We start from the raw sequence: 23,320 nt of genomic DNA, 5'->3' as shown, positions 1-23,320 counted from the left end.
CATTTAATTGAGTCCTGTACTACAGCCCAATAAAGGGCAGACTCCCTTATTCAGTAAGTGATTATCTTGCTGCCTGCCTTCCCTCACCGTAATCATGTGTGTCAGTTTCATCATCCTTATTATTTATTATTTATGTAAAATATTTGTGAATCACCTATAATCCTAGATTCAACTGGTCTACAACAAAATAAAATACAGAATAGAATACATCATACATGCTAGCCACTTGCCTAGATAATTTTAGCTGCAAAGAATAAAGAAAACTGATTTTTACAGGCATACAAAGGATTATCCACATCTGTTCTGTTCAGTATCACTGGCCTTTGAACTTTCATAGTTGGATAGTAAACATCATAGGATATATCCATCTGAGTCATACTCAGAGTAGAGCCATATGGCTGATGTGACTTATTTCACCTGATAGGACTTAATTACACACAACCATATAACTTTACAGAAATGCACAGTAAGCTGTCAGAGATGCCTTTCTCCACCCAGAGCAATGGAGGTTGCCTACAGCCTGTGGTGGTTTTTTAAAATTTAGGAGCAACCCCAAGCAAATTCTGTTTTCCTGTTGCCAGTTTCTTGAGCAATTTATTCTGACAAACAGTAACCACATGTTTGTTTTCCACCCAAAACAAGGAACATCAGCAATCTCTCTCTTTTTTCCCTGCATGACGCAACACGGTCTTGTGACTATAAGCTGCTTGAGGCCAGAAGCTCTTTTGTTGAGGATTCAGAGCATAAGACACCAACCACTATCTCATTTCTGTCTTTGTATGACACTAGAGCACTTAATTGTGCAAAGATATAGATTGTGCAAGTTGACATGGAGAAATGTGTATTTCAGAGGAATGAGAAGAGAGAGTTCTGTCATTATCTGTGTTAGAACATGGAGTCTTTCAGCACCCAAGTTGGCCGCAAAGGGTTGTTCTCTTTCAATACAGGCAGGCTTTATGTTTCCATTTGCCTTTGGGCGCATATTGTTATTGCTTTTCCTCTTTGATTTCTCTTGATGTCTTGGCTTGTCATAGTTTCTTTTATGACTGCCAGTTAGTTGATTAGATTGGTGCAAGGGCTTAGTACCCAGTAACTAATAACATGCTGTCAGCCTATGTTTCCATCCATCCTGCATTTAAGATGTCTTTGCCCATTAACCCTATGTCCCTTTGCTAATTCATCAACTAATGCAATGAAAAACATAAGTTGAAGACAGGCCTGCATCATGCATAGCTTCTGCATCATTCTGGAAGTGGGTGTATGCTGTGGGCTTTTGTTAAAACCTTTATAGAACCTCAGTGCTCTATACTGTAGACAGGAGGGGTTAGATTTTGAAGAGGCATTTGTTCAGAGCCTGCCCAGACTTCATTTTTACTGCACAAACAAGACCAAGTCTCAAGTATATGCAGTCTTGCTCCTGACCATGGAGTTTGTATGTGCTAGATTTCTCTCTACTGTATGTGGAATTTCTTTTAGATCCCACATGCAGATAAATACTTGCACTAGCCCAAGTTGTTCCTTCCTTTACAGTTTTCTGACATCTGTCTACCTACTCATATTTGGGGACTGGCTCTTTGAACCTTCCTGCATTAACCTTCTCTTTGATTCCATATGACCTGCCTTACTATATGTTGTTTTATTCATTCCATTGTAATACTAACAATATGCAAAAAATCTACAAGTCCAATATTCAGAGGTGCTGCTGCAACTCCGAATGTCCTTGTGTGGGGGAAACCAAGACCACCTCTCCCTTCAACAGAAAACCCTCCAAATAGTCCTCCTTATTGAAGAACTTCAAAGCCCATTCAATGTCTCCTATGTGGAATTTCTTCTGAAATTGACCAGGAAGCTGAACTACAATGAAGTAGAAATTGAATAGTTCTTTTGCAAAAGTTGGGGGGGGGGCTTGTGGTGGTTTGAATGAGTCAATTTTTAAAAGAAAATGTCCTTTTTGCTTATTTGGGACAAAGGTGTTCTCCTTTATAGATGGAATGGAAAATGTTGCCTGAATTACAAACTTAGGCACAATTTTTTTTTTGGTGGGGGAGAGGTAATTGTACTTCCTTCTTTGTCTTCTTATCCTCTTGCTGTAATAATAATCTTAAATTTAAGATAAGCTAATTTGTACTCACAGAAACCTCTTGTCACACATTCACAGATAAATCTTTTATACATTTGAGCAGCTAGGATGGATAAATATAATAAACAACAATATTTGTGTTCTTGTGCCTGATAATTACATTAGAGTGAGGCTTAATTTATGCATCCTTGTGTAGTGATTCTCTGAATGGAGTGAGCCCTTTGCTGTTTCCTTTGGCCTTTTGCTAGAAGGATAATAAGAAAGAGAGGACTTGTCGTTCTGAGTGGCTTAATAGATTCCTCTCGGCTGCCAGCAGCAAGCTGCTGTTGTGTCTCAAGGACATCTCTGTTGTGTTTCATGGCCCAGCTGGAATACTCGATGGATATTTATTAGCTACAATTCAAAATGTTAATTAATAAAAGTCCTTGACTCTCTCCTCTGGAGGGACTGGTATGAACAGTTTTCCCAGTGCTGCACCACTTGATATGCTGCAAACCTACCAATCACACGATGAAACCCACAATTAGGTGAATTGTAGTGCTGCATCTGGGGCTTGGCCGGATGTCATAACTCATGGGTGAGATAAACACTTTCTTTGGGACCTTGAATTGGAGCCAGGTCTTGCAGTAAAAGGAAGATGCCTTATCATAAAGTAGCAAATATGTGGTGAGGTGAAGCACACATTATCATGTTGAAAGCCAAATATAGCAATCTTTCTGATAATGGTTTGTTCATATTAAAAACTCCTCCACCTAACTAATCTTTCTTCCTGCTTCATTTATGCATTCAGGATTGTAGCCTGATTTCATTAAAGTTTCCAATTACATTAGTTCCAGAGGATTACTTGTACAGGCTCAGTGTTCACATAACACTAAGTCGAAACCATTGCTTAGCAGGAATGCACATGTTCCTGAACAGAAGATCACAGCTGGCCCTGCAGTTCTGCACTGTGTGTGCTGCTGCTGTCCTACTTGGAGCTAAACCATGGTTTGTCTCCTCTAGACAAACCATGGGCTGTAAATCAAGAACAGACCTCTTCTCTCCAAGAACTTACATGCTTGTGCATTAGTGCCAAACCATGGTTTGGCTTGGTATAACCTGTGAACCAATCAGAGACTTCTGTTCAAAAAAAGAAAAGTAAAATAAGGCTCCAGTTAGTGCTTTAGGCAAACATATTTATAGTTATGTAAGCCTTTGTGGGCTAGAGCAAGGATGGGGAACCCACGGGACTCCTGATGACGATGGACTCCAGCTCTCATCACCCTTTGCCATTAGCCATGTTGGTTAGGACTGGTCATCTAATTGGGCCCAAGGTTGCATGGACAAAGTGGGAAGGCAAGACTGGGCATCTAGTAACAACTTTTGAAACTTACTGGTCTAGGAAAGCAGTAAGGCTGCTTGGATGGATCTGTGAAAGTCCTAGGACACGCAGGAACTGAAAGCCTCTTTGTATTCTTTTCTTTTCTCAAGTTGAAATAGGCTTCCCCCTTCCCCCACTAGTGGCATAAAGGAGCGCAGCAGTGAAGCTGTGAAAGTCTGATGTGTGCGACAAAAAGCCATTGCTGAGTCAAGGGATTTAGCTGCTAACAGTCCTCATGCTGAGAGCCTTGAGCTTTCCATGCACAGACTCCTAAGTGGCTATTAAGAACAATCTGCTGTACTCTACCAGTGAGAAGCAACAGACAGGACAGATTAGGCTCTTTGCTGGCTTCCTGTTCTTTCCAGTAACTTGTCTTGGAGACCTGTGTACATCCTTGTCATCTGTGTTCCAGTAATGTTAACGAGGGCAGAGCCATTCCTCTTAAAAGGAACACTATAAATATAATACACTGTGAGTTACACCATGGCGGGGAGAAGGAGATGCGAGGTTTTTGTCTGCAGCTACAGATCTGTGGTGGAATGTGCTTGACAAACATTTCTAGTGGCTTATCTAATTTTTGGTGCCTTATCTATAGATCTGCAGGATCACTGAATAGGAGGCCTCTGGGGGTTGTGCGTAAAGCCTGCGCTTTGATTACACAGCATCAGAGCCTTGCCTCTGGAATGGATGTTCAGAATTTCAAACATCCACAGAATTTAAACTCAAAAGATACATAGTGAATTAATTTGTCTAGTCCCTTTGTTAAAGCTATCCAAGCTGGTGGCCATCACTAAGTCTTGCGGGAAGAGCGAATTCCATAGTTAACTCTGCACTGCGTGAAGAAGTGCCTTCTTTTGTACGTCCTGAATCTTCCAGCGTTCAGCTGCGTTGGATGGCCTTGCATTCTAATATTACAAAAGAGGGAGCAAAACTTCTCCCTATCCGTTTTCTTCACACCGTACATAGTTGTGTACACGTCTGTCATGTTTCCTTTTACTCACCTTTTCTCTAAACTAAAAAGCCTCAAATTCTACAGTCTTTCCACATAGGGGAGTTGCTCCATCTCCTTAAACGTTTTTGGTTGCCCTTTTCTCAACCTCTCCAGCTGTACAATATCCTTTTTGAGGGGAGGCGACCAGAACAGGACACAGTGTTCCAACATGGAATTCGCCTTTTTCACAGCTGCTTCACACTGTCAACATCTTTCTTGAACTCTCTTCAAAGGATTGAGTTATTCTCCTTCATACCTGATTTAAGCCTTAGCTTGTTCTTTAACCACCTTCCTTGACCTTATCTTTATTTAGTTTCTGCCCTAGAAAAACTGGATGTAGTAGTAGCCACGCTTTGATTAAGGTAGCAATCTAAAACTCTCAGATTCCTTTGGCTTAATCCTTTGGGCTATTGCTTGCAGGTCAGCAATACAGTTTTAAAATCCTCTTTCTACCATCTTTCTTCAAGGCTGCCTCTGTGTGTATGTTTGAACCACTCCAGGGTGGCTTTTGTGCTTGCCTTCCCTGATTCTATGGAACACCAATGTTTACACCATACACCAGTGCTTGTTTATTTTTATAATTATAAGACATTTTGAGCCCTAGATGGTGAAAAGTGGGACTATAGATTTTTAAAATAAATAATAAACACACAAACACATACACAGAGTCAGCTGACCTTATTTGCCTGCTGAGCCAGGCTCAGTCCTTGTTGGTGGTGGCTGTTTTGCAGGGTCCCCCCTTCAGATTTTATGTAAGCTCCCTCCCTCCCTCCCCAAAGAAATGTCTGCTGAGTCTAATGCCTTCCTATTGTGCACAAATGGTGTCATTTTGGCTATAAAAAGAGCCACATTTCATAGAAGGAATTTGCTATTGTATAGCATACTTAGAGACATATAGCTAGGTGAAGGCTGAAACGGTATTTGTAGTAACTGATTGCTTCCTGCAGCACTGCCAGTAAATCAAAGCGAGGGAGCCAGGAGGAAAGACGGGTCAGAAAAAGAGTTCAGCTAATGTGAGCTGTCTGGTCAAACTCCATTTTTTGCATCAGTTGCAATTAACAGGATTTTACTTAGGGTCAGTTTTAAATGTGATGGTGCTGATGTGAAAGTTGCCAAAACTCATTTCTCTCTCTACAGTGCTTTGTGTAACTGTAAAAGATTATGACCACACACTCACCCATGTATATGCAGCCTCTCTTCAGGGCACCATAGCTACCATCTTGGCACAGGCTAAGAGACTTCTAAATACTACTCCAGAAATGTGAAGCACTCATTTTTAAGTGACCTCTGTGTAATCCCCATCCGGCAAATTTAAGTTGATCCTTCTATGTGCTACATTTGAAGCTGGTGATGAGCAATATCAAATACCTTCCGTCATTTTGGAAGTGGTACAATATGGACTATAATTTATATTATATATTAAAAATTTAAGCCTATTTTTCAGGCTGTATATATTTTGCACAAACATAACTTCATGAGACAGATTGTGCTAGAGATTGTTTCTGAGTGCTCAGTTCAATTGCAGATGTTTTGTGTCCTGTTATGGAAGACATCAACTTTTTATTGAGAATTGTTCTCTAAACATCCTAGGGTTTGTTCCTAGAAGCCCAAAGATGGTACCAAGATTTCTGTATAGAGCAAGTGTTGAAAGTCTCCCATTAGTAGCCTTCTTGGCCAGAAAAAAATGAAGACTTGCCTTCTGTTTTGAGCATTCACTTTGTTGATCTTGTTTTTCTTAGAATGAGATGCAAAGACAAACACTGGTTTTGTTTCAAGATTGTCCTCATTTTTGGTAATGACGGGGTTCTGTAATTATTTTAGGGCAGATTGATTAGTATCCCCCTCCGCCCCTGGGAAAACAGACCTGTGAGCTAAAACATGTAACATCCCCATGTTCTTTCACTTGTTAGCCTTTCTAAGAGGTATTTTTATGGGCCAATGCCACACTGCTTTCTCCTGTTGCAGAGTGGGGTGATTGGCAGAGGGGAGGAAGCTGCAGGTTGCTGCAAGCTTACTGCAGTTTCCTGTCTTGTCTTGAGTTACTGCTCTCAGAGGTGTATCTGGTCAACCCGAGAAGGTCCTGGCAAGAAAATAAAAGTGCAGCCTCCCTTCCCCCTCCTCATCCAGACAGGAAGCATAGCAGAAAAGAGATGGGAAGTGATGTGTTACACTTAATACATTTAGCAGACAAGAATGAAAAGCAACCTTTTTCAAGGCACTGAAATTGTATGCTAGACAGGAAGAACTCAGTTGGGTCCCCGTTGGAATCTCTGTCTCCCCTGGTGCCCAACAAGTAAAGAAAATGCTTAAGGCTGATACTGTCTTGATTATTACTGCCCCTCTGCTGATTGTCTGCTTCATGAGATTCTGATGGGGTTTAGATGTAATGCCAAACTGATTTGGTGTTATGTGTACAAGCAAGCCTGAGCCTCTGACGTCTACACCCCGTACCACCCCCACCCATTCTGGCGAAGTGACAAACTGTGTAAACCTTAGTTTGCTCACATGCCTAGGAACCAGGCTCATGCCTGCTTGTGTATGTAATACTGTGGATTCCATATGATTGGCTATTTATCCTTTAGGCTTCTGCCTTTCCTATCATGTTTGCTGATCAAGCTGTGGTTGACATTATTACATCTTGTCTGAGCTGCTGTCTGTATTGGAGAATCCTCAGGCCCAGGAAATTTACTTGAATCCATATGTTTTATTGAGTTGCTCTTTGGCCCCTATGTCTGGTTTCTAAGGCTATGAGAGCGCCAGCTGTTTCTCGCCAGAGTCTGTTGCTGGCATCCCTGGAAAGAGGAATGCAGTCTGCAGCACATCCTGTGAACGGTCACAGATTTCAGTTCTCTTAACATAATTTTGCATAAGAAAAATGTTTTCTGTGATTTGGTGCAGATGCATTGCCCATGTTCAAATTTACCGTATTTTTCGCCCTATAGGACGTACTTTTCCCCCTCCAAAAATGAAGGGGAAATGTGTGTGTGTCCTATGGGGCGAATGCAGGCTTTCGCTGAAGCCTGGAGAGCGAGAGGGGTCGGTGCGCACCGACCCCTCTCGCTCTCCAGGCTTCAGGAAGCTCTGCGCAACCCTGGGGAGACCGGCTCCGAGGGTTGCGCAGAGCTGCTTGCAGTCCCGGGATCAGCGGACTTCTCCCCATAGCCAGCCCCACAAGCTCGGGGGACAGCGGGGAGGCAGAGCGCGCCTTCCCGCTGTTCCCCGACCTGGTTCTTCCAGCCCCGCACCTGGGGGGGAAATAATTTTTTTTCCTTTATTTCCCCTCCAAAAAACTAGGTGCGTCCTATGGGCCGGAGCGTCCTATGGGGCGCAAAATACGGTAATGCTAAACCTGGTTTAGCACTACACAAATGTGATTCCTGCATTGCATGTGGTTGGACTAGATGATGTGTTGGGTCCCTTCCACCTCTACATTTCTATGAGTCTATGACAGGCACCCCCAACCTGCGGCCCTCCAGATGTTTTGGCCTACAACTCCCATGATCCCTAGCTAACAGGATCAGTGGTCAGGGATGATGGCCGAAGATTGGGGGTGCCTAGTCTATGAAATGAGTCTAATGAAAGGAAACTTTTCATTAGAAACAGTTCTGTTGATACCAGGTACATAATAAACCATTTTACATGGCTTGCTTTCAGGTGGTTTTTACCGGGAGGTAAATCTCCCTATAGTAACAAAATAAAAGATTGATCTTAGTGCGCTACATGTTCTTAGAGCTGTTTTTGTGGTCCCAAGAATCTTGTATGGGAATTGCAACCACTACATAGCAGCTTGTGTGAAATAGCTGTCATGGCTAGAATGGCCACATCAATATGAGGCCTCTCTATCAAGTGAATGCAGTTAGGCTTTTACTGAGAAGTTTATGTTAAAAGGAGGGGAAAGCTTAGTTGACAGCTATCATTTTAGCTGGTGTTGTGAGTCTGCCTGCAAACCCTGCATCGGGTCAGTGCTGCACGTTTGTCAAATTAAAAGCACATGTTGGCTGGGTGAAAGGCTGGTATCTTTGTCACAGCTTTCATTTCTTGGAACAATGGGGTGATTCAGGGACAGACACTGTATTTGCAGGAACTGTTTTGAGGTTTCTATGTACAGACAAGTGATGTGTATATTTTATGAAACAATTTATAAAAAATAAATAAACCATTAGCAGCAACTTGAATGTGAAATTTATATCATATATAGTTATTTTTATTGAGATGTGTAAACTGCTTATAGATTTCTCAAAATATAAAGTGGTATAAAAGAAAAATAAATACAGTTGCAGATTCTGGACCAAGAACTATCCAAAGTTTGGACCCTTCTTCATGCTAACAACTTACGTACAGTCATATAGACTGGGCTTGTTACGTTGTCTTGTTAATCAAGTTTATTTTCTCTTTCTCAGGGAACCAATTGGAAAGAAGAGATCTGGTAAGGCAATTACGCTTGTTTTATTCCCCTTCTTGATCTTTTATAAAGCTAATGGAATTGACCACAGCCAGTGACCAGTTGACAGCTGGACTGAACCACGTGCTTCCACAGGCCATCTGTATTATACGACAGTACTTCTCTTTGAAGTGCTGTTTCTCTTTCACTTTTGTCCTTCTGTCATCCTCTCTTTTGTTTCTACTTCTATGAGGGTGATCCCATTACAGATCTGGTCCAGGAAGCCAAAAAGGTTCCCCACCCTGTTCTACCCTGTCGCAGTGTATGAGAGCAGATTGGCACCGTAGCCCTCTGTTCTGTTTGTAGCTAGGATTGCTGTTTAGCCAAAATGTCATTGTCCGTTTTTGAAGTTGGCTTTGGTCAATGAAGGCAGGTTAAACATGGCACTTGAAGTGTATTGCACATGTGATGAACAATTATATGCTAATAGCTGTCAGTAGGAGTGATCAGTAGTCTTGTTTACTAACTTGGCATTTGGAGCAGCTATATTCTGTGCTGCTGCATCACTCCCACCTTTTTCCCCAGCACAGCTGATTATGACTCCTATCTGTGCATGTCTCCCATCTTTCACTGCAACACCTAGTCTAGTTGCAGTTTACACTACATATAGTTTGCCTGTAGGCTGAATGATGGTTGAGGTAGGCAGTGAATAATAGGAGAGGCTGCAGAGTTTGCACAGAAGAAATGAAAGAAAGAGGAAAATAGAAACCTGTTTAGAAGCAAGATGTGTGAAACGTGTTCTTAGAGGGCTCTTCCTTTGAGTTCAGAAAATGCTTTGAGCCGAAACTTGGGCATGCATCGTTGTAAACATCAGCAGGAGGCTTTGTTCTGCGCTGTTCTGTTTTCTTTTGTATTCTTTATTGCATTTGTCAAAGAAGACCAATTTCCTTTTCTGCTTGCTGTTTGGTGCCTGGAGCTGATTGCGGCAAACAGAGGACCTCCAAGGGCAGTATTCCCAACTATAATCTACAATGGATTCATCCTTCCGTTTTAGTCAAAGGAGAATAACAATCACACACATACCTGCTTGCCAGTAGCAGTTTGTGCTTGAACATGCAAATCCTTCTGCATTGGCTCTGAAACTCAGTGCTAGCTGATTGCACTCCCAAACACCAGCAAACCAGGAACCCCGCCCTGCAGGGCAGCTAAGCACCTGCCTGCTTCTTTCAGCTTTCTTAGTGGAGTACTATGTACTTCTGAATTTTGCCAGCATGAAAACACAATGAACTTTATAATAAGTTTATTTATTCCCAGTGCAGAAATACCGGTCAGCTTTGTTTCTGCAAACCTGAGTAATTTAATACCATGGACTATATTCTAGTTTACAAATACACCCACACACAACATTAAAGGAAGGTAGAGATATTGGAGCAGATTCAGGTAGTCACATGTCGCTCAAGAAGATTGGGCACATATTCTATGTTGCTGTGATCTGCCAAAGGATTACTGCTTGCTCAAGTTTGTTCTTGGTTTTTACTTCAGTGAACTTCGAGTTCTCCCCAGATTGCTGGTGTGTGTCTGTGTCTGTGTCTGTGTCTGTGTCTGTATCTGTGTGGTGCCTTTTGACCACATGAAGATCTGCACTTGCAGTAGGAGTTCATTATTAGTATTATGATTATCCTGCCTCATCTTGCCGAATGGAGACAACACACAGTTGTTAATCTTTCATTACCTTTACATCTGTGTATTTATATTCTTTTTTGTGTCCTCATTGCCTTTCTCCACCATTTTGTTCCTCCATCAGGACTTATCCAGAGAACGGCTTCTTTCCTTCTGAGAGGTAGTAACAGCAGCTTGTTGCTTGGGCCTTGCTTTCACGTTTCCTCCCTGCTGGGCAACACGTGCTGTTCCTCTTGGGCAGTCTAGGCTCCTCTCTCTTGCCACTGCTTTGTCAGGTTGCTGCTTCCCGTTGGGTAGGGGAGTGCTGGGGTGGGTAGGGGATGTTTATTAAAAAATCTCCTTTAAATTGCACTGAGGATAAGCAAATGAAACCCAACTAGGATGGTTTACAGCCTGCTACGTGGCAACTCTACTGCTTTGCTGGTGGTGGTTTCAAGGTTTGGGTGATAGATGGGAATAAATTACACTGTGGCTTTAATGGAGGGAAAAACTGGAGTTGTTGAGTGATTGGGAGCATTGCCACATCTGACACAAATGAACAGCTTTTGCACATTTGCATGCTCATTTAAATATATGCAAATTGCCATTGATCAACATTTAGATGCAAATACTGATACTTAAAAGTTGTGTCAATCCTACCCTTTGCCCTCTTTTTAATGGAATCTGGAAAATGCTAAATTCTGTCTAGATTTGCTGCTTAGAAGGGAAAGTTTAGGTGCTTAGTTGTGAAAGGTGTTGGCATCTAAACTTTTAAGTGACAATTCCACACTCAGCCATCCAGCTCATTGTGCATATATACTTGTCCTTAATTTAGCTAGTATGCATGTTCTAGGGTGGCTATTAATTTGTTTTTATTTTTTAAAGGCTGTTTTTAGAAGGCTGTTTTTAAAATCTTCTTCTGCTGGGTAATTGTTCTTGGCAGCCCACTTGGCCTAAATGGACGTGTCAGGTGATTATGTATTGATCAACAGGAGTTAAAGTACATCTCCACAGTCTGACAAAGCTTATCAATAAATGTGAGCTGCAGTGGAAGCCTCATAGGATTCTATGATCATTCGTAACTTGTTCTTTGGGTATGAAAGGATGTGTGAGTGTTTGTGTGAGGGGGGATCAAAGCCGGTTTCAGAAGTCAAAAGAGGGCATAAATTTTTGCCCAGCCTACAGCTCGGCCTTCTGCAGAGCATGAGATCAAATAACTGAACATATCAAGGAATCTTAAGTGACCTATAACTTTTTGTTGTTGTCTTTGGAGTAGATGAGAAATTGGTCTGGATCCGTGACTTAGCAGGCAATCTAACAAACAAGGCTAATGTGAGGAAGTTCAAAACCTAGATTTGCAATTTTAAGTAGACCCATTCTTTAGCTGTAATCATGCCTTAGTCATGAGGCTCTTTCAGAGCGAAATATGTTGTATGTATGTCTCTTCCGGTGACAGGTCACCAATTCACAGATCCATATAGCATTTTCAAGTCCAATATTTGTTCGTAGAATCCATTTGTTTCTTGTCCACGTTGAGTCTACTTCACACAGGCATGTTCATCTAATCCTTTGGTGATTTCCAACCATAAGTGTGATCTGTCATCACTGAGGTTGTTGCGTGATATGAAAGTCCCCTCTGTTGTGAATTGTGATCAAACAGCAATCCTGGCTCCTGTTACCTTCTCTCAGGAGGTTAAAAAAAGCAGTGCTACTTTTAAGAGCTCATGTTTGTCCCAAAGAAGGCCACTTTTCCTGTTAACGCAGCCTCACAGCTTAGTGGTTGAGAATAATTGTCCTGAGAGAGAATTGCTGAAAATAATCCTCACCTTTTCCGCTCAGTGCTGTTTACTGCATTGTGTTGCTGTTTTAATAGGTAGTTTGGAGGTGCCAGAGCTGCCTGTTGAAGCTGCAAATAGCCCAAGAACACGATGAGTAATTATATAGGGGGGGGGGGTTGGGATCCGGAAAAGGGTTCCTTTCTCTTCATCCTGTGGTTGTTTTTCTACTATGGCCAAGTCACTCTGTGCTTGGGTCTAGTCAGAGTGGTAGTTGGCCTCAGACAGGAGATGGGACCTACACTCCTACAGCACAGGCATTATTTTCTCAAAGTTATATTTGTTTCTTCTTGGCAACATATTCCAATACACTTCACTGTATTGGGAGCTCTACTTAGTAGTAAGTAGGGCTTTGCATTGCTCACCTGGAATGCTGAGGGAAGTTGGTTTGGAAATGCCCTTTTATTCCTTACAGTGGGCCTTCCTTTTATTCCTTACAGTTCTTTTTTCAAGTCTCATACAAAACTGACTTTCCTAGAAATTGAATTGTTTGGCAAGCTTAGAATCCAATAAACTAAAAGCTGCTACAACCTTGCCAAAATCCTTTGATCCTTTGGCTGTGCCACACGGTGCTGTTCTTTCTGCAAGGCTGCCATGTCTTTCTCTGCTGCAGTTTTCATTGTGGAGTTTCCCATCTGTTTTCTCCAGTCAAACCAGTCCATTTTGCTAAAACTAGCTTTGTGGCCCTCATTTGAGTATTGACTATTTTCACTGCCCTCCAGGATCCCTGTTGCTCAGTTTTCTTTAACCCTAGAAATAGTTGAGGCCCCCTATAGGTCATTTCAGAAATTTCTGAGGGCTTTGGGCTCTCTGGTTTTTCTGATTGTCCGGCTTTTATTACATGAGAGTGCTTTGCTATCTTCAGGAGCCCAGAGAACCAATAAAAAGTGTTCCATGGGAAAGCTCTGCTTCAATCAAAGTGGGTTTTTAAATACTCGCCTCAAATTTCCTCTGTGATGAAGGTGCAAGTGGGAACTAATTATGGAAGTCTTGGCTTTCTAAATGATATCTTTTAAGTGTTGCCTTTAAATCTACAAGCCAAAGAAGTATCAGGGTTCTGGGTCATAAGTCCAGAACTTGATTGGGATTTGCATGCAGGTCTTTGAGTGACTTACTGTAGAACTGCAAGGTTTCACACTCCCAGTTGCTTTACAGTAGTAACAACTGAGAAACTTTCACCTAGATTAAAGGTAAAGGGTAAAGGGACCCCTGACCATTAGGTCCAGTCGTGGTCGTCTCTGGGGTTGCGGCGCTCATCTCGCTTTATTGGCCGAGGGAGCCGGCGTACAGCTTCTAGGTCATGTGGCCAGCATTACTAAGCCGCTTCTGGCGAACCAGAGCAGCGCATGGAAACGCCATTCACCTTCCCACCAGAGTGATACCTATTTATCTACTTGAACTTTGACGTGCCTTCGAACTGCTAGGTTGGCAGGAGCTGGGACCAAGCAACGGGAGCTCACCCCGTCGCGGGGATTCGAACCACCGACCTTCTGATCAGCCGGTCCTAGGCTCTGTGGTTTAACCCACAGCGCCACCTACGTCCCTTTCACCTAGATTAGGTTGCTTTAAAAGGGGGGGTCAGGAAAGGATTTTTGTGTGAAAGGGCATGTGAGCTTGGTTCTGGAACAGATGGCCAAGCATGCAAAAGGAAGGGAGATAGTAGTAATGGGGGACTTCAATTACCCGGATATTTGCTGGACGTCAAACTCAGCCAAGAGCATAAGGTCAAACAGATTCCTCACTGGCCTTGCAGACAACTTCATTGTCCAGAAAGTGGGAGAAGCAACAAGAGGAACAGCCGTTTTAGATCTGGTCCTAACCAATGTTGATGACTTGGTTAGTGGGGTAGATGTGGAAGGATCATTAGGCGCGAGTGATCATGCTCTTCTGAAGTTTACTATACAGCGGAAAGGAGCAGCCAAGCATACTAGGACTCAATTTCTTGACTTTAAGAAAGCCGACTTCATAAAACTTAGGGAAGTGCTGGGTGAGATCCCATGGACAGCAATACTAAAAGGAAAGGGAGTTCATGATGGCTGGGAGTTTGTTAAGAGGGAGATAGTAAAAGCACAACGTCAGGCAATACCATTGAGACGGAAACATGGAAGGTGCCTAAAGAAGCCAGGGTGGCTATCTAAAGAACTTTTAACTGAATTAAGATTAAAAAAGGATGTGTACAAAAAATGGAAAAGGGGGGAAACCACCAAAGAGGAATTCAAACAAACAGCCAGCACGTGTAGACACAAAGTCAGAAAAGCTAAAGCACAGAATGAACTCAGGCTTGCTAGAGAGGTTAAAAGCAACAAAAAAGGCTTTTATGGGTATGTTCGTAGCAAAAGGAAGAACAAAGAAACAGTGGGGTCACTCAGAGGAGAAGATGGTGAAATGCAAACAAGGGACACAGAAAGGGCTGAACTCCTCAATGCCTTCTTTGCCTCAGTCTTCTCCGATAAAGAAAACAATGCCCGACCTGAAGAATTTGGAGCAAATGATTCAGCAAAGGAAACACAGCCCAGAATAACTAAGGAGATAGTACAAGAATATTTGGCTAGTTTAGATGTATTCAAGTCTCCAGGGCCAGATGAACTGCATCCAAGAGTATTAAAAGAACTGGCAGATGTGATCTCAGAACCACTGGCAGTCATCTTTGAGAATTCCTGGAGAACAGGCGAAGTCCCGGCAGACTGGAGGAGGGCAAATGTTGTCCCTATTTTCAAAAAGGGGAAAAGAGAGGACCCAAATAATTACCGCCCAGTCAGTCTGACATCAATAGCAGGGAAGATTCTGGAGCAGATCATTAAGCAAACAGTCTGTGAGCACCTAGAAAGGAATGCTGTGATCACCAATAGTCAGCATGGATTTCTGAAAAATAAGTCATGTCAGACTAACCTGATCTCGTTTTTTGACAGAATAACAAGCCTGGTAGATGAAGGGAACGCAGTGGATGTAGCCTACCTTGATTTCAGCAAGGCATTTGACAAGGTGCCCCATGATATTCTTGTAAAGAAGCTGGTAACATGCGGTCTTGACTATGCTACCACTCAGTGGATTTGTAACTGGCTGACTGACCGAACCCAAAGGGTGCTCATCAATGGTTCCTCTTCATCCTGGAGAAGAGTGACTAGTGGGGTGCCACAGGGTTCTGTCTTGGGCCCGGTCTTATTCAACATCTTTATCAACGACTTGGATGATGGACTCAAGGGCATCCTGATCAAATTTGCAGATGACACCAAACTGGGAGGGGTGGCTAACACCCCAGAGGACAGGATCACACTTCAAAACGACCTTGACAGATTAGAGAACTGGGCAAAAACAAACAAGATGAATTTTAACAGGGAGAAATGTAAAGTATTACACTTGGGCAAAAAAAATGAGAGGCACAAATACAAGATGGGTGACACCTGGCTTGAGAGCAGTACATGTGAAAAGGATCTAGGAGTCTTGGTTGACCACAAACTTGACATGAGCCAACAGTGTGACGCGGCAGCTAAAAAAGCCAATGCAATTCTGGGCTGCATCAATAGGAGTATAGCATCTAGATCAAGGGAAGTAATAGTGCCACTGTATTCTGCTCTGGTCAGACCACACCTGGAGTACTGTGTCCAGTTCTGGGCACCACAATTCAAGAAGGACACTGACAAACTGGAACGTGTCCAGAGGAGGGCAACCAAAATGGTCAAAGGCCTGGAAACGATGCCTTATGAGGAACGGCTAAGGGAGCTGGGCATGTTTAGCCTGGAGAAGAGGAGGTTAAGGGGTGATATGATAGCCATGTTCAAATATATAAAAGGATGTCACATAGAGGAGGGAGAAAGGTTGTTTTCTGCTGCTCCAGAGAAGCGGACACGGAGCAATGGCTCCAAACTACAAGAAAGAAGATTCCACCTAAACATTAGGAAGAACTTCCTGACAGTAAGAGCTGTTCGACAGTGGAATTTGCTGCCAAGGAGTGTGGTGGAGTCTCCTACTTTGGAGGTCTTTAAGCAGAGGCTTGACAACCATATGTCAGGAGTGCTCTGATGGTGTTTCCTGCTTGGCAGGGGGTTGGACTCGATGGCCCTCGTGGTCTCTTCCAACTCTATGATTCTATGATTCTATGGTACTGATCACACCTTTCTTTTGCCTAAAGCAGTAATGGCCAAACTTGGCCCTCCAGCTGTTTTGGGACTACAATACCCATCATCCCTGACCACTGGTCCTGTTAGCTAGGGATGATGGGAGTTGTAGTCCCAAAACAGCTGGAGGGCCAAGTTTGGCCATCTCTGGCCTAAAGTATAGAGGGGGGAATAAACTTTTGCAGCTCCCCTTTAGCAGCAAAACATGGAGGTGGACAAGTTATATAGGAAATGCACCCAAACTATGAAAAGAGATCAAAGGTTTAGAAGAAAAGGTGATTTCTAACTCTCCCACCATCAAGCACCATCTAATTAAATGTTTCCCCCCTTTCCTTTGCTGTTAAGATGGGGGGTCAAACTTAAAAAAGAATTTGCGTGCATGTAGGTTAACCAGATAGTAAATGTGGTGTAAAATAAAACACATAAGAACAAGAATCAGTGTGTGATCAGTTTACTTTGTGTCTTCTGAACAGAAATATTTCATAGGTGAAAGGAACGGGGCTGGAACATGTTAAAAGCAAAAGTGACTTATGGTCTTTGCAGCCAAGAATAGCATTGCCCCTGAGACTGCAGTCGGGTACTTTTATGAGAGAGCAAGTCCCCTTGAACTCAGTGGGATTTACTTCAAAGGAAACATGCATAAAATTGGGCTGTTACTTAGAGTGTATGGGATTAAAGTTCCTCCTTGGTGCATGTGACATTGCACAGAAACAGAAGGGTTTGATGGCCATAAGAAATGGTCCTCTAAGGAAGCATGTTTCGTTGCACTTCTCTCTCTCTCTCTCTCTCTCTCTCTCTCTCTCTCTCTCTCTCTCTCTCTCCTCCCTCTTAACATTCGGTTTCGGATACATTTATCTTTGTGAGTAAACACTGCTGCCCCTTAGTGGCTCTGAATTTATTTGTTTTATTTTTAAGCAAACCACAGATTTCTTAAAGAGTTTATTTTCCCGTAGCTTCTTTCTTTGCATGGATAAGCTGAAAACATTTTCTGGGCCTTACAGGTTTTCCTTTTTCGTTTCTTTTCCTTTCCTTTATCTCCTCTGCATCTGCCCTACAAACAGCAGCCAGGATGATGATCTGGAATACAAAGGAAGAGCCATGTGTTAAACTGCAAAGAGCAGCTGAATTCTTGAGGTCTGTGGTCCTTGTAGCCCAAAACCACATCCTCCGGAAGTACAAAGCTTGAGTTCTTGCTGGGCCAGATGGAGTGACCACAGGAAATGACTCCAGATAGTCATCTTTGGCAAAAAGCCATGCAATACCCTAATGTAAGGGGAGAGTTACTCTCCCTTGCAATTAATGTAGATTTCCCCACCACCAGTTGAAATTAAGCTCTCTAGATAGGCTAGCTGTGCTTAATTGGAAATATCCTAATTGCAACATAGATTTGAAAAAAGGCTTTTGAATTACCACCCTCCTTCTTAAACATTTCATCATTTTTTAACAACCAAGTTAAGAGTGAGGCCTTGCAAGTTTATTAGCGTAATCAGATTTTTGCCCCAACAACCGTATACTGTAGCCTAATCCTGCAAAGTTTTGAGTTAGTGGAATTTTTGCCGAAGACTTTGCTCAGGACTCTGCTCTCAAAGTAATTCTTCCTACATCTTATTTTGACTACAGTACCCAGTCACTTTCCTTGCATGCCCTGATGTGACTACACTGGCTACCAATTAGTTTCCAATTCAAAGTGCTGGTTTTGGTCTATAAAGTATTGTGTAGTTTGTACCCAAATATCACAAGGACCACTTCTCATATGAATCAACATGGGCATCTGATACCCATCTCTATGCTCTCCTCTGAGGGAGGATGTGGAGGGTGGTGGCATGAGAATGAGTCTTCTCAGCGGCAGCTCCCTGTTTATGGAATGCTTTCCCCAGAGGGCATGCCTGGTGCCATCAGATTTTAAGTTTATTAGACATTCATAGGGTGGGGTGGGTGGTATCTTTGGTAAAGTAATTGCTTCAATAGCTCAGAGCATGCGGCAGTGGTCTCAAGTAAGTATCAAGAAGGACCGATCTGAACCAATCTCAATTGCCACCTGCTTCCATCTCTCCATCACCTTGCCTCTTAAAGCTCACATTGGGCTCTTAATTTGTTGTCATGATCACGAGAAAAGCACATTATAGTCTGTGGCACATGTGGAGACCAAGTGTTTGTCTTGTTCCCTATGACACAGGTGGAGATTTGGCATCTGCGGATCCCATGGTCCTGGAGCAGTATGTGGTGGTGGCAGATTACCAGAAGCAAGAAAGCTCTGAGATTAGCTTGTGTGCTGGCCAAGTGGTGGACATAATTGAGAAGAACGAATCTGGTAAGGAGAGCTCAATGGAAGCTTTAAATTAGGTACATGGTTTGAGATTTCAATAAGGCTTTTGACAAAGCCCCCCTTTATATTCTTGCAGAGAAACTAGTAAAATGTGTACTGGACAAGATAATTGTTAGGTGGATTTGTAGCTGGTTCACTGACTCCTCTGGAGGTGGAGGACTCTCCTTCATTGGAGGTTTTTAAGCAGAGGTTGGATGGCCATCTGTCATGTAAAGCTAAAAATGCAAACGACCCCTAGGCGGTTAAGTCCAGTTGAATTCGACTATGGGGTATGGCACTCATCTCCGCTTTCAGGACGAGGGAGCCAGCATTTGTCCACAGACAACTTTCCAGGTCATATGGCCAGCATGACTAAACCACTTCTGGCACAACAGAACACCGTGACGGAAGCCAGAGTGCATGGAAACACTGTTTACCTTCCCGCTGCAACGGTACCTATTTATCTACTTGCACTGGTGTGCTTTCGAACTGCAAAGTTGGCAGAAGCTGGGACAGAGCATCGGGAGCTCACCCCGTCGTGTGGATTTGAAATGCTGACCTTCTGATCAGGAAGCCCAAGAGGCTCAGTGGTTTAGACCACAGCGCCACCTGCATCCTTCCTTTTACCTTTACCCGTCATATACAATCTAGCTGAGATTCCTGCTTTACAAGGGGTTGGACTAGATGACCCTCGGGGTCCCAAATCTACAATTCTATGATTCTATGAAAAGAGCTTGTAAACAGGTTCTCCTGTTCCTTGTAGGTTTCAAATGAGATCTGAAGCCCAGTGCCTGTTTTGTGGAGGTGGATGGGGCATTTAAGCAGGCTGGCACCTATCTATATAGGAGGGTCATGCAAATATCAGCTTGTGATGACTAACATCTGCATGCAATAAATGCCAAGGTTTAAGGGCTTCTATTGCAGCCTCTGATACACAAATCACTCAGCTATATGCTTTAGGTGGTATTGTCCTTGGCAACAAATTACATAGGCACAAAGCTCCCATTTCAGAGTCACCATATTACATTAATAAAAGGACCATGCCATTCTTAGTTGCCAGTCCAGCTTTTTTGATGGGAAAGAAATGTGCTCACCTTCTTACAATTATCTTAGTTTATTTAGTAACTTGACCCATTGTAGAAGGAACTACACTTAGAATTAAATTAATCTCTTTCTTTCCCCACCCAAGGAAATAATATATACAATACTTTTGCCTTCCTTATTTAAGTAAAATAAGAAGTAGCCTTGAAAAATAGGTTTGGACTTGCATTTTGACAACAGAGAAACTTTCACTACAGGATTATACTAGTAGGCGATTTGTTTTTTTCAGCACAATGAAGCAAATTACTTGCTGCTCAATTTCTATCCACCAGCCATCCATTGTGAAGCAGTGACACCGACGTTGTTGCTGTTTCAAAGCACACTGTGCTGAATTTTTATGGATAATTTTAAACTTCACATTATTCTCTTATTGAATAGCTTTCTATAAATTACCATCTTGATTTGCTTCGATGTCATATAGAGGTCAAATCATTTCATAGTTATTCCCTGAATACCTTGTGTTACCATTCAGAATAGGTTTTTTTATGAATTCTGAATTCACATAAAAAGATAAGTGCACAATAAATTGAATTACTGTATTAATTAAGCTGGGTTTATTGTCCGAGCTCAACAACATAAAGAGAATGATAAAGAAATAAAATTATCTTTGTGTAAAAGTCAGCTCCCAATGTTCTGTCATTCTCCCAAACATAGTGTTATGCTTAGTGTAACTAAGAAAGTCTTAAGGCAGAGCTGTGCAAACACAGTCTTGCTTGTTTCTCTGCAGCTTCCATTGGGTTCTGTGGAACATTACGGGCTGCCGTCTAGGACCTAGTTGAGAGGGTTGTTGACTATTTTACACTCCAGAATCAGCAGCAGGTTTAGCTGGTGTCTCTTCACCCCTGAAAACAAATGGCTTCCATTTTCATATGACAAAAACTACTACCTGAAGACAATATTGTGGAGGAGGCAAAATAATGCCAATCTCCCCAGCTCCTGACAGGCTAAAGAATATCCCTTCTCCCCTTTCTGAAGGCTCTTCCAGTGCTGATCTACTGCAACTTTATAGCAGGTGACATAAAACTTTATAAGCTTATTGGAGGTGCAGATACTGAGCTCTTTTTATACAATTCTGAAAAAAATATAGACCAAGTGATTTAGCATTTAAGGACATCCTGACAATTTGATGTAACATTTGCAATGGGGACACAGTATAGGGTATAGCTATAGGGTATAGCTATGATTATGTCAATGGCCTTTTTAAATATGTGATTATTTTAATAATAATAAAAATTCAAACACTGTGTGAGCTTCTAAAAACTTAGTGTCTGTAGTGTGGGAGCAGCTGAGATGTGATAACTCTGAGGACGTTTTCTCCCCTAGCCTAAAATAGAAGACGAGCCAATTCCTTGGAGGTTGGTTTTATTTATTTGTGGGTTAGAACATGTATTTTAATGTAAACACAGAATTCCAGGACCTTACAACAGATGAAAGTACAATTTTATGAAAACATTTCCAAAGTAAGTTTTTTTTATTAAAAAAATCATTGCTTTGTGAAATAGAACGTTGACAGAATAAAAAGATACTCAGTAACTAGTGGAAAGCCATGAAGGAGGGAGACAACTGCACTTCACAGTTTAAGATAATACATTATCTTGGTCCAGCCACTGAGAAGGTGTTCTTCTCTTGTCCCACCCAGCTGTTTCTCCACAGCTGGAATGGATGGAATGGGTTCAGTTCCAAAGTGAGAACTTAATGTGGCTTTTCAGCTAATGCTATTTTCCTTTCCCTTTAGGCTGGTGGTTTGTGAGCACATCAGATGAACAAGGATGGGTCCCAGCTACATGCTTAGAAGTTCAGGATGGAGCCCAGGATGAATTTTCAATGCAACCTGAAGAAGGTGAGAAAATGGCTTAAGAGAAGCTCCCCAATAATTCCTGGGTTTATTATTTGAACTGCTCTAGTCCAGCTAAATTTTTCAGGCTGTTGTCCAGGGAGCAAAAACTCCAGTTTGGTTTGCATTTTAAAAAGTCCTAGTATCTCTCCTCTCTAGCAAGCTCCCATGAAGGCTGAACTGGATATCACTGACAGAGAAGGTGGTGCTAATGAGCTTGCTTGAGCCTTTCCCAGCCTTCAGTATCCAACTTTTCCTCCATCTTTGAGCCACAAGCCACACCAGCCTTTGATATGAAGAGCACACATTCTGAATTAAGACCCCTAAATGGGTGCTTTGTTGGGTATTTTTTTTTTTAATGACAGCTGCTGTTATCCTATTGCATTGCACCTGAGTAATATTTGCTATGGCTGTCCTCACTGGAAAGTCCCAAGTGGTTTACATGGACCCCACGGTGCTTTCTCTTCCCCTTACTGCTCAAGTTCACATGCACTTCTTTTCAACAATGCTGCAACAGCGGGTGCTCCTGTGACATTTTTACTAGGTCCTCCCCATGGTGGCTTCTTGTGATGGAATGAGAAATGCAGAGACAGACATCAACAAAATGGGTCAAAAGTGCACAACACTTTTTGAGGAACTTCTTGAGTTTGTTGTGATTTATTCGTTCCTTCCTTTTTTAGAAGGTGCAGATACTGCTTATTTTTAATATGACACCTTTGTTAAGCAAAGCATCCAAGTCTTTCATATGAGCCGTGGAGGGATCAAGGTGCATTGTCTGGTTGTGGAATTGTCTGCTCTATTAAACAAGACTGATACTTCCAAGGAGTGAAGAGCTGCCTCCTTACACCCTGTTTTGTCCCTCTCCTGCTTCCCCAACATGCTCCTCCCAGTCCCATGGAGATACTGGTCTCTTCCCAGGCACGTGGGCCGCCGTCGGACTCTTGGGGACTTGTACACCAGTGGATGGGGTCAAGGTGGATGCTGTGGAGATTGCTTTTATTGACCTCCATTTGTGCTTTGGACATTTGTCTACTTCCCGTTTCTGCATGTGCTGCCCATTGTGGTGTTTGCATGCCTTGTTGCATGTAATATATTACTTATTCACTGGGAATCCACCCTTTGTATTTCCTTGTGTGCATTGCTAGTCATATATGTTAAACCCCCCCCCCCCTCTTTCTCCTGCTTCTGGTACTTACTGTGTCAATGCCTCATGATTTAGGAGTTCTACTCTTCTGTGCCAGACTGGAGAGAATGTTAAATGCTCCTTTACATTCAACTTGCAAGTGCTAAAAAATGCAAATTGCATTGGGTGGGCTGATAATTACTGGGCTCACAGCTGGCATGGTGAGGGAATTTTTCTCTTTGTTTCCCCTGTTATGGTCTTAAGGAAAATCTCAGAAGCCATTATTTGTTCTCGGAGACATTTCTCTCCCAAAGCAAATACCACCTTTCAAAAGAGGAATTTCCTCAAGACTGCAAGGCAATGTGCGTGCAAAGTTTAAATTCTCCCTCCATATCTGCTGTGAGCCTATAAATTATCACACACACACACACACACACACACACACACACACACACACGCACGTCTGGCTGATGCAATTAATAAGCTCACACTAGCATGTTAAATATGAAGATACAGTTAATGTCTTGTCTGGTTGC

General features: G+C 42.5%; 1 protein-coding gene across 5 annotated transcripts in view; it reads left to right on the top strand.

Moving 5' to 3' along the window:
- Positions 1 to 23,320, top strand: part of SH3PXD2B (SH3 and PX domains 2B) — a 129,938-nt gene that overhangs the window by 90,884 nt on the left and 15,734 nt on the right. For 3 of the 5 annotated variants that reach the window (XM_081178393.1, XM_081178394.1, XM_081178391.1), the window contains exons 6-9: positions 8,832 to 8,857; positions 10,617 to 10,652; positions 18,598 to 18,732; positions 21,563 to 21,667. In XM_081178393.1, the coding sequence (XP_081034519.1) occupies positions 8,832 to 8,857; positions 10,617 to 10,652; positions 18,598 to 18,732; positions 21,563 to 21,667 (302 nt within the window). Of the gene's footprint in view, positions 1 to 8,831; positions 8,858 to 10,616; positions 10,653 to 16,447; positions 17,556 to 18,597; positions 18,733 to 21,562; positions 21,668 to 23,320 lie in introns of those variants that run through there. The other 2 variants (XM_081178392.1, XM_081178395.1) reach the window with 2 other exon arrangements.

The sequence above is a fragment of the Podarcis bocagei genome, assembly GCF_964188305.1.
Source record: "Podarcis bocagei genome assembly, chromosome: 2".
NCBI classification, from domain to species: Eukaryota; Metazoa; Chordata; class Lepidosauria; order Squamata; family Lacertidae; genus Podarcis; species Podarcis bocagei.
This window is presented reverse-complemented; position numbering and strand designations above follow the sequence as displayed.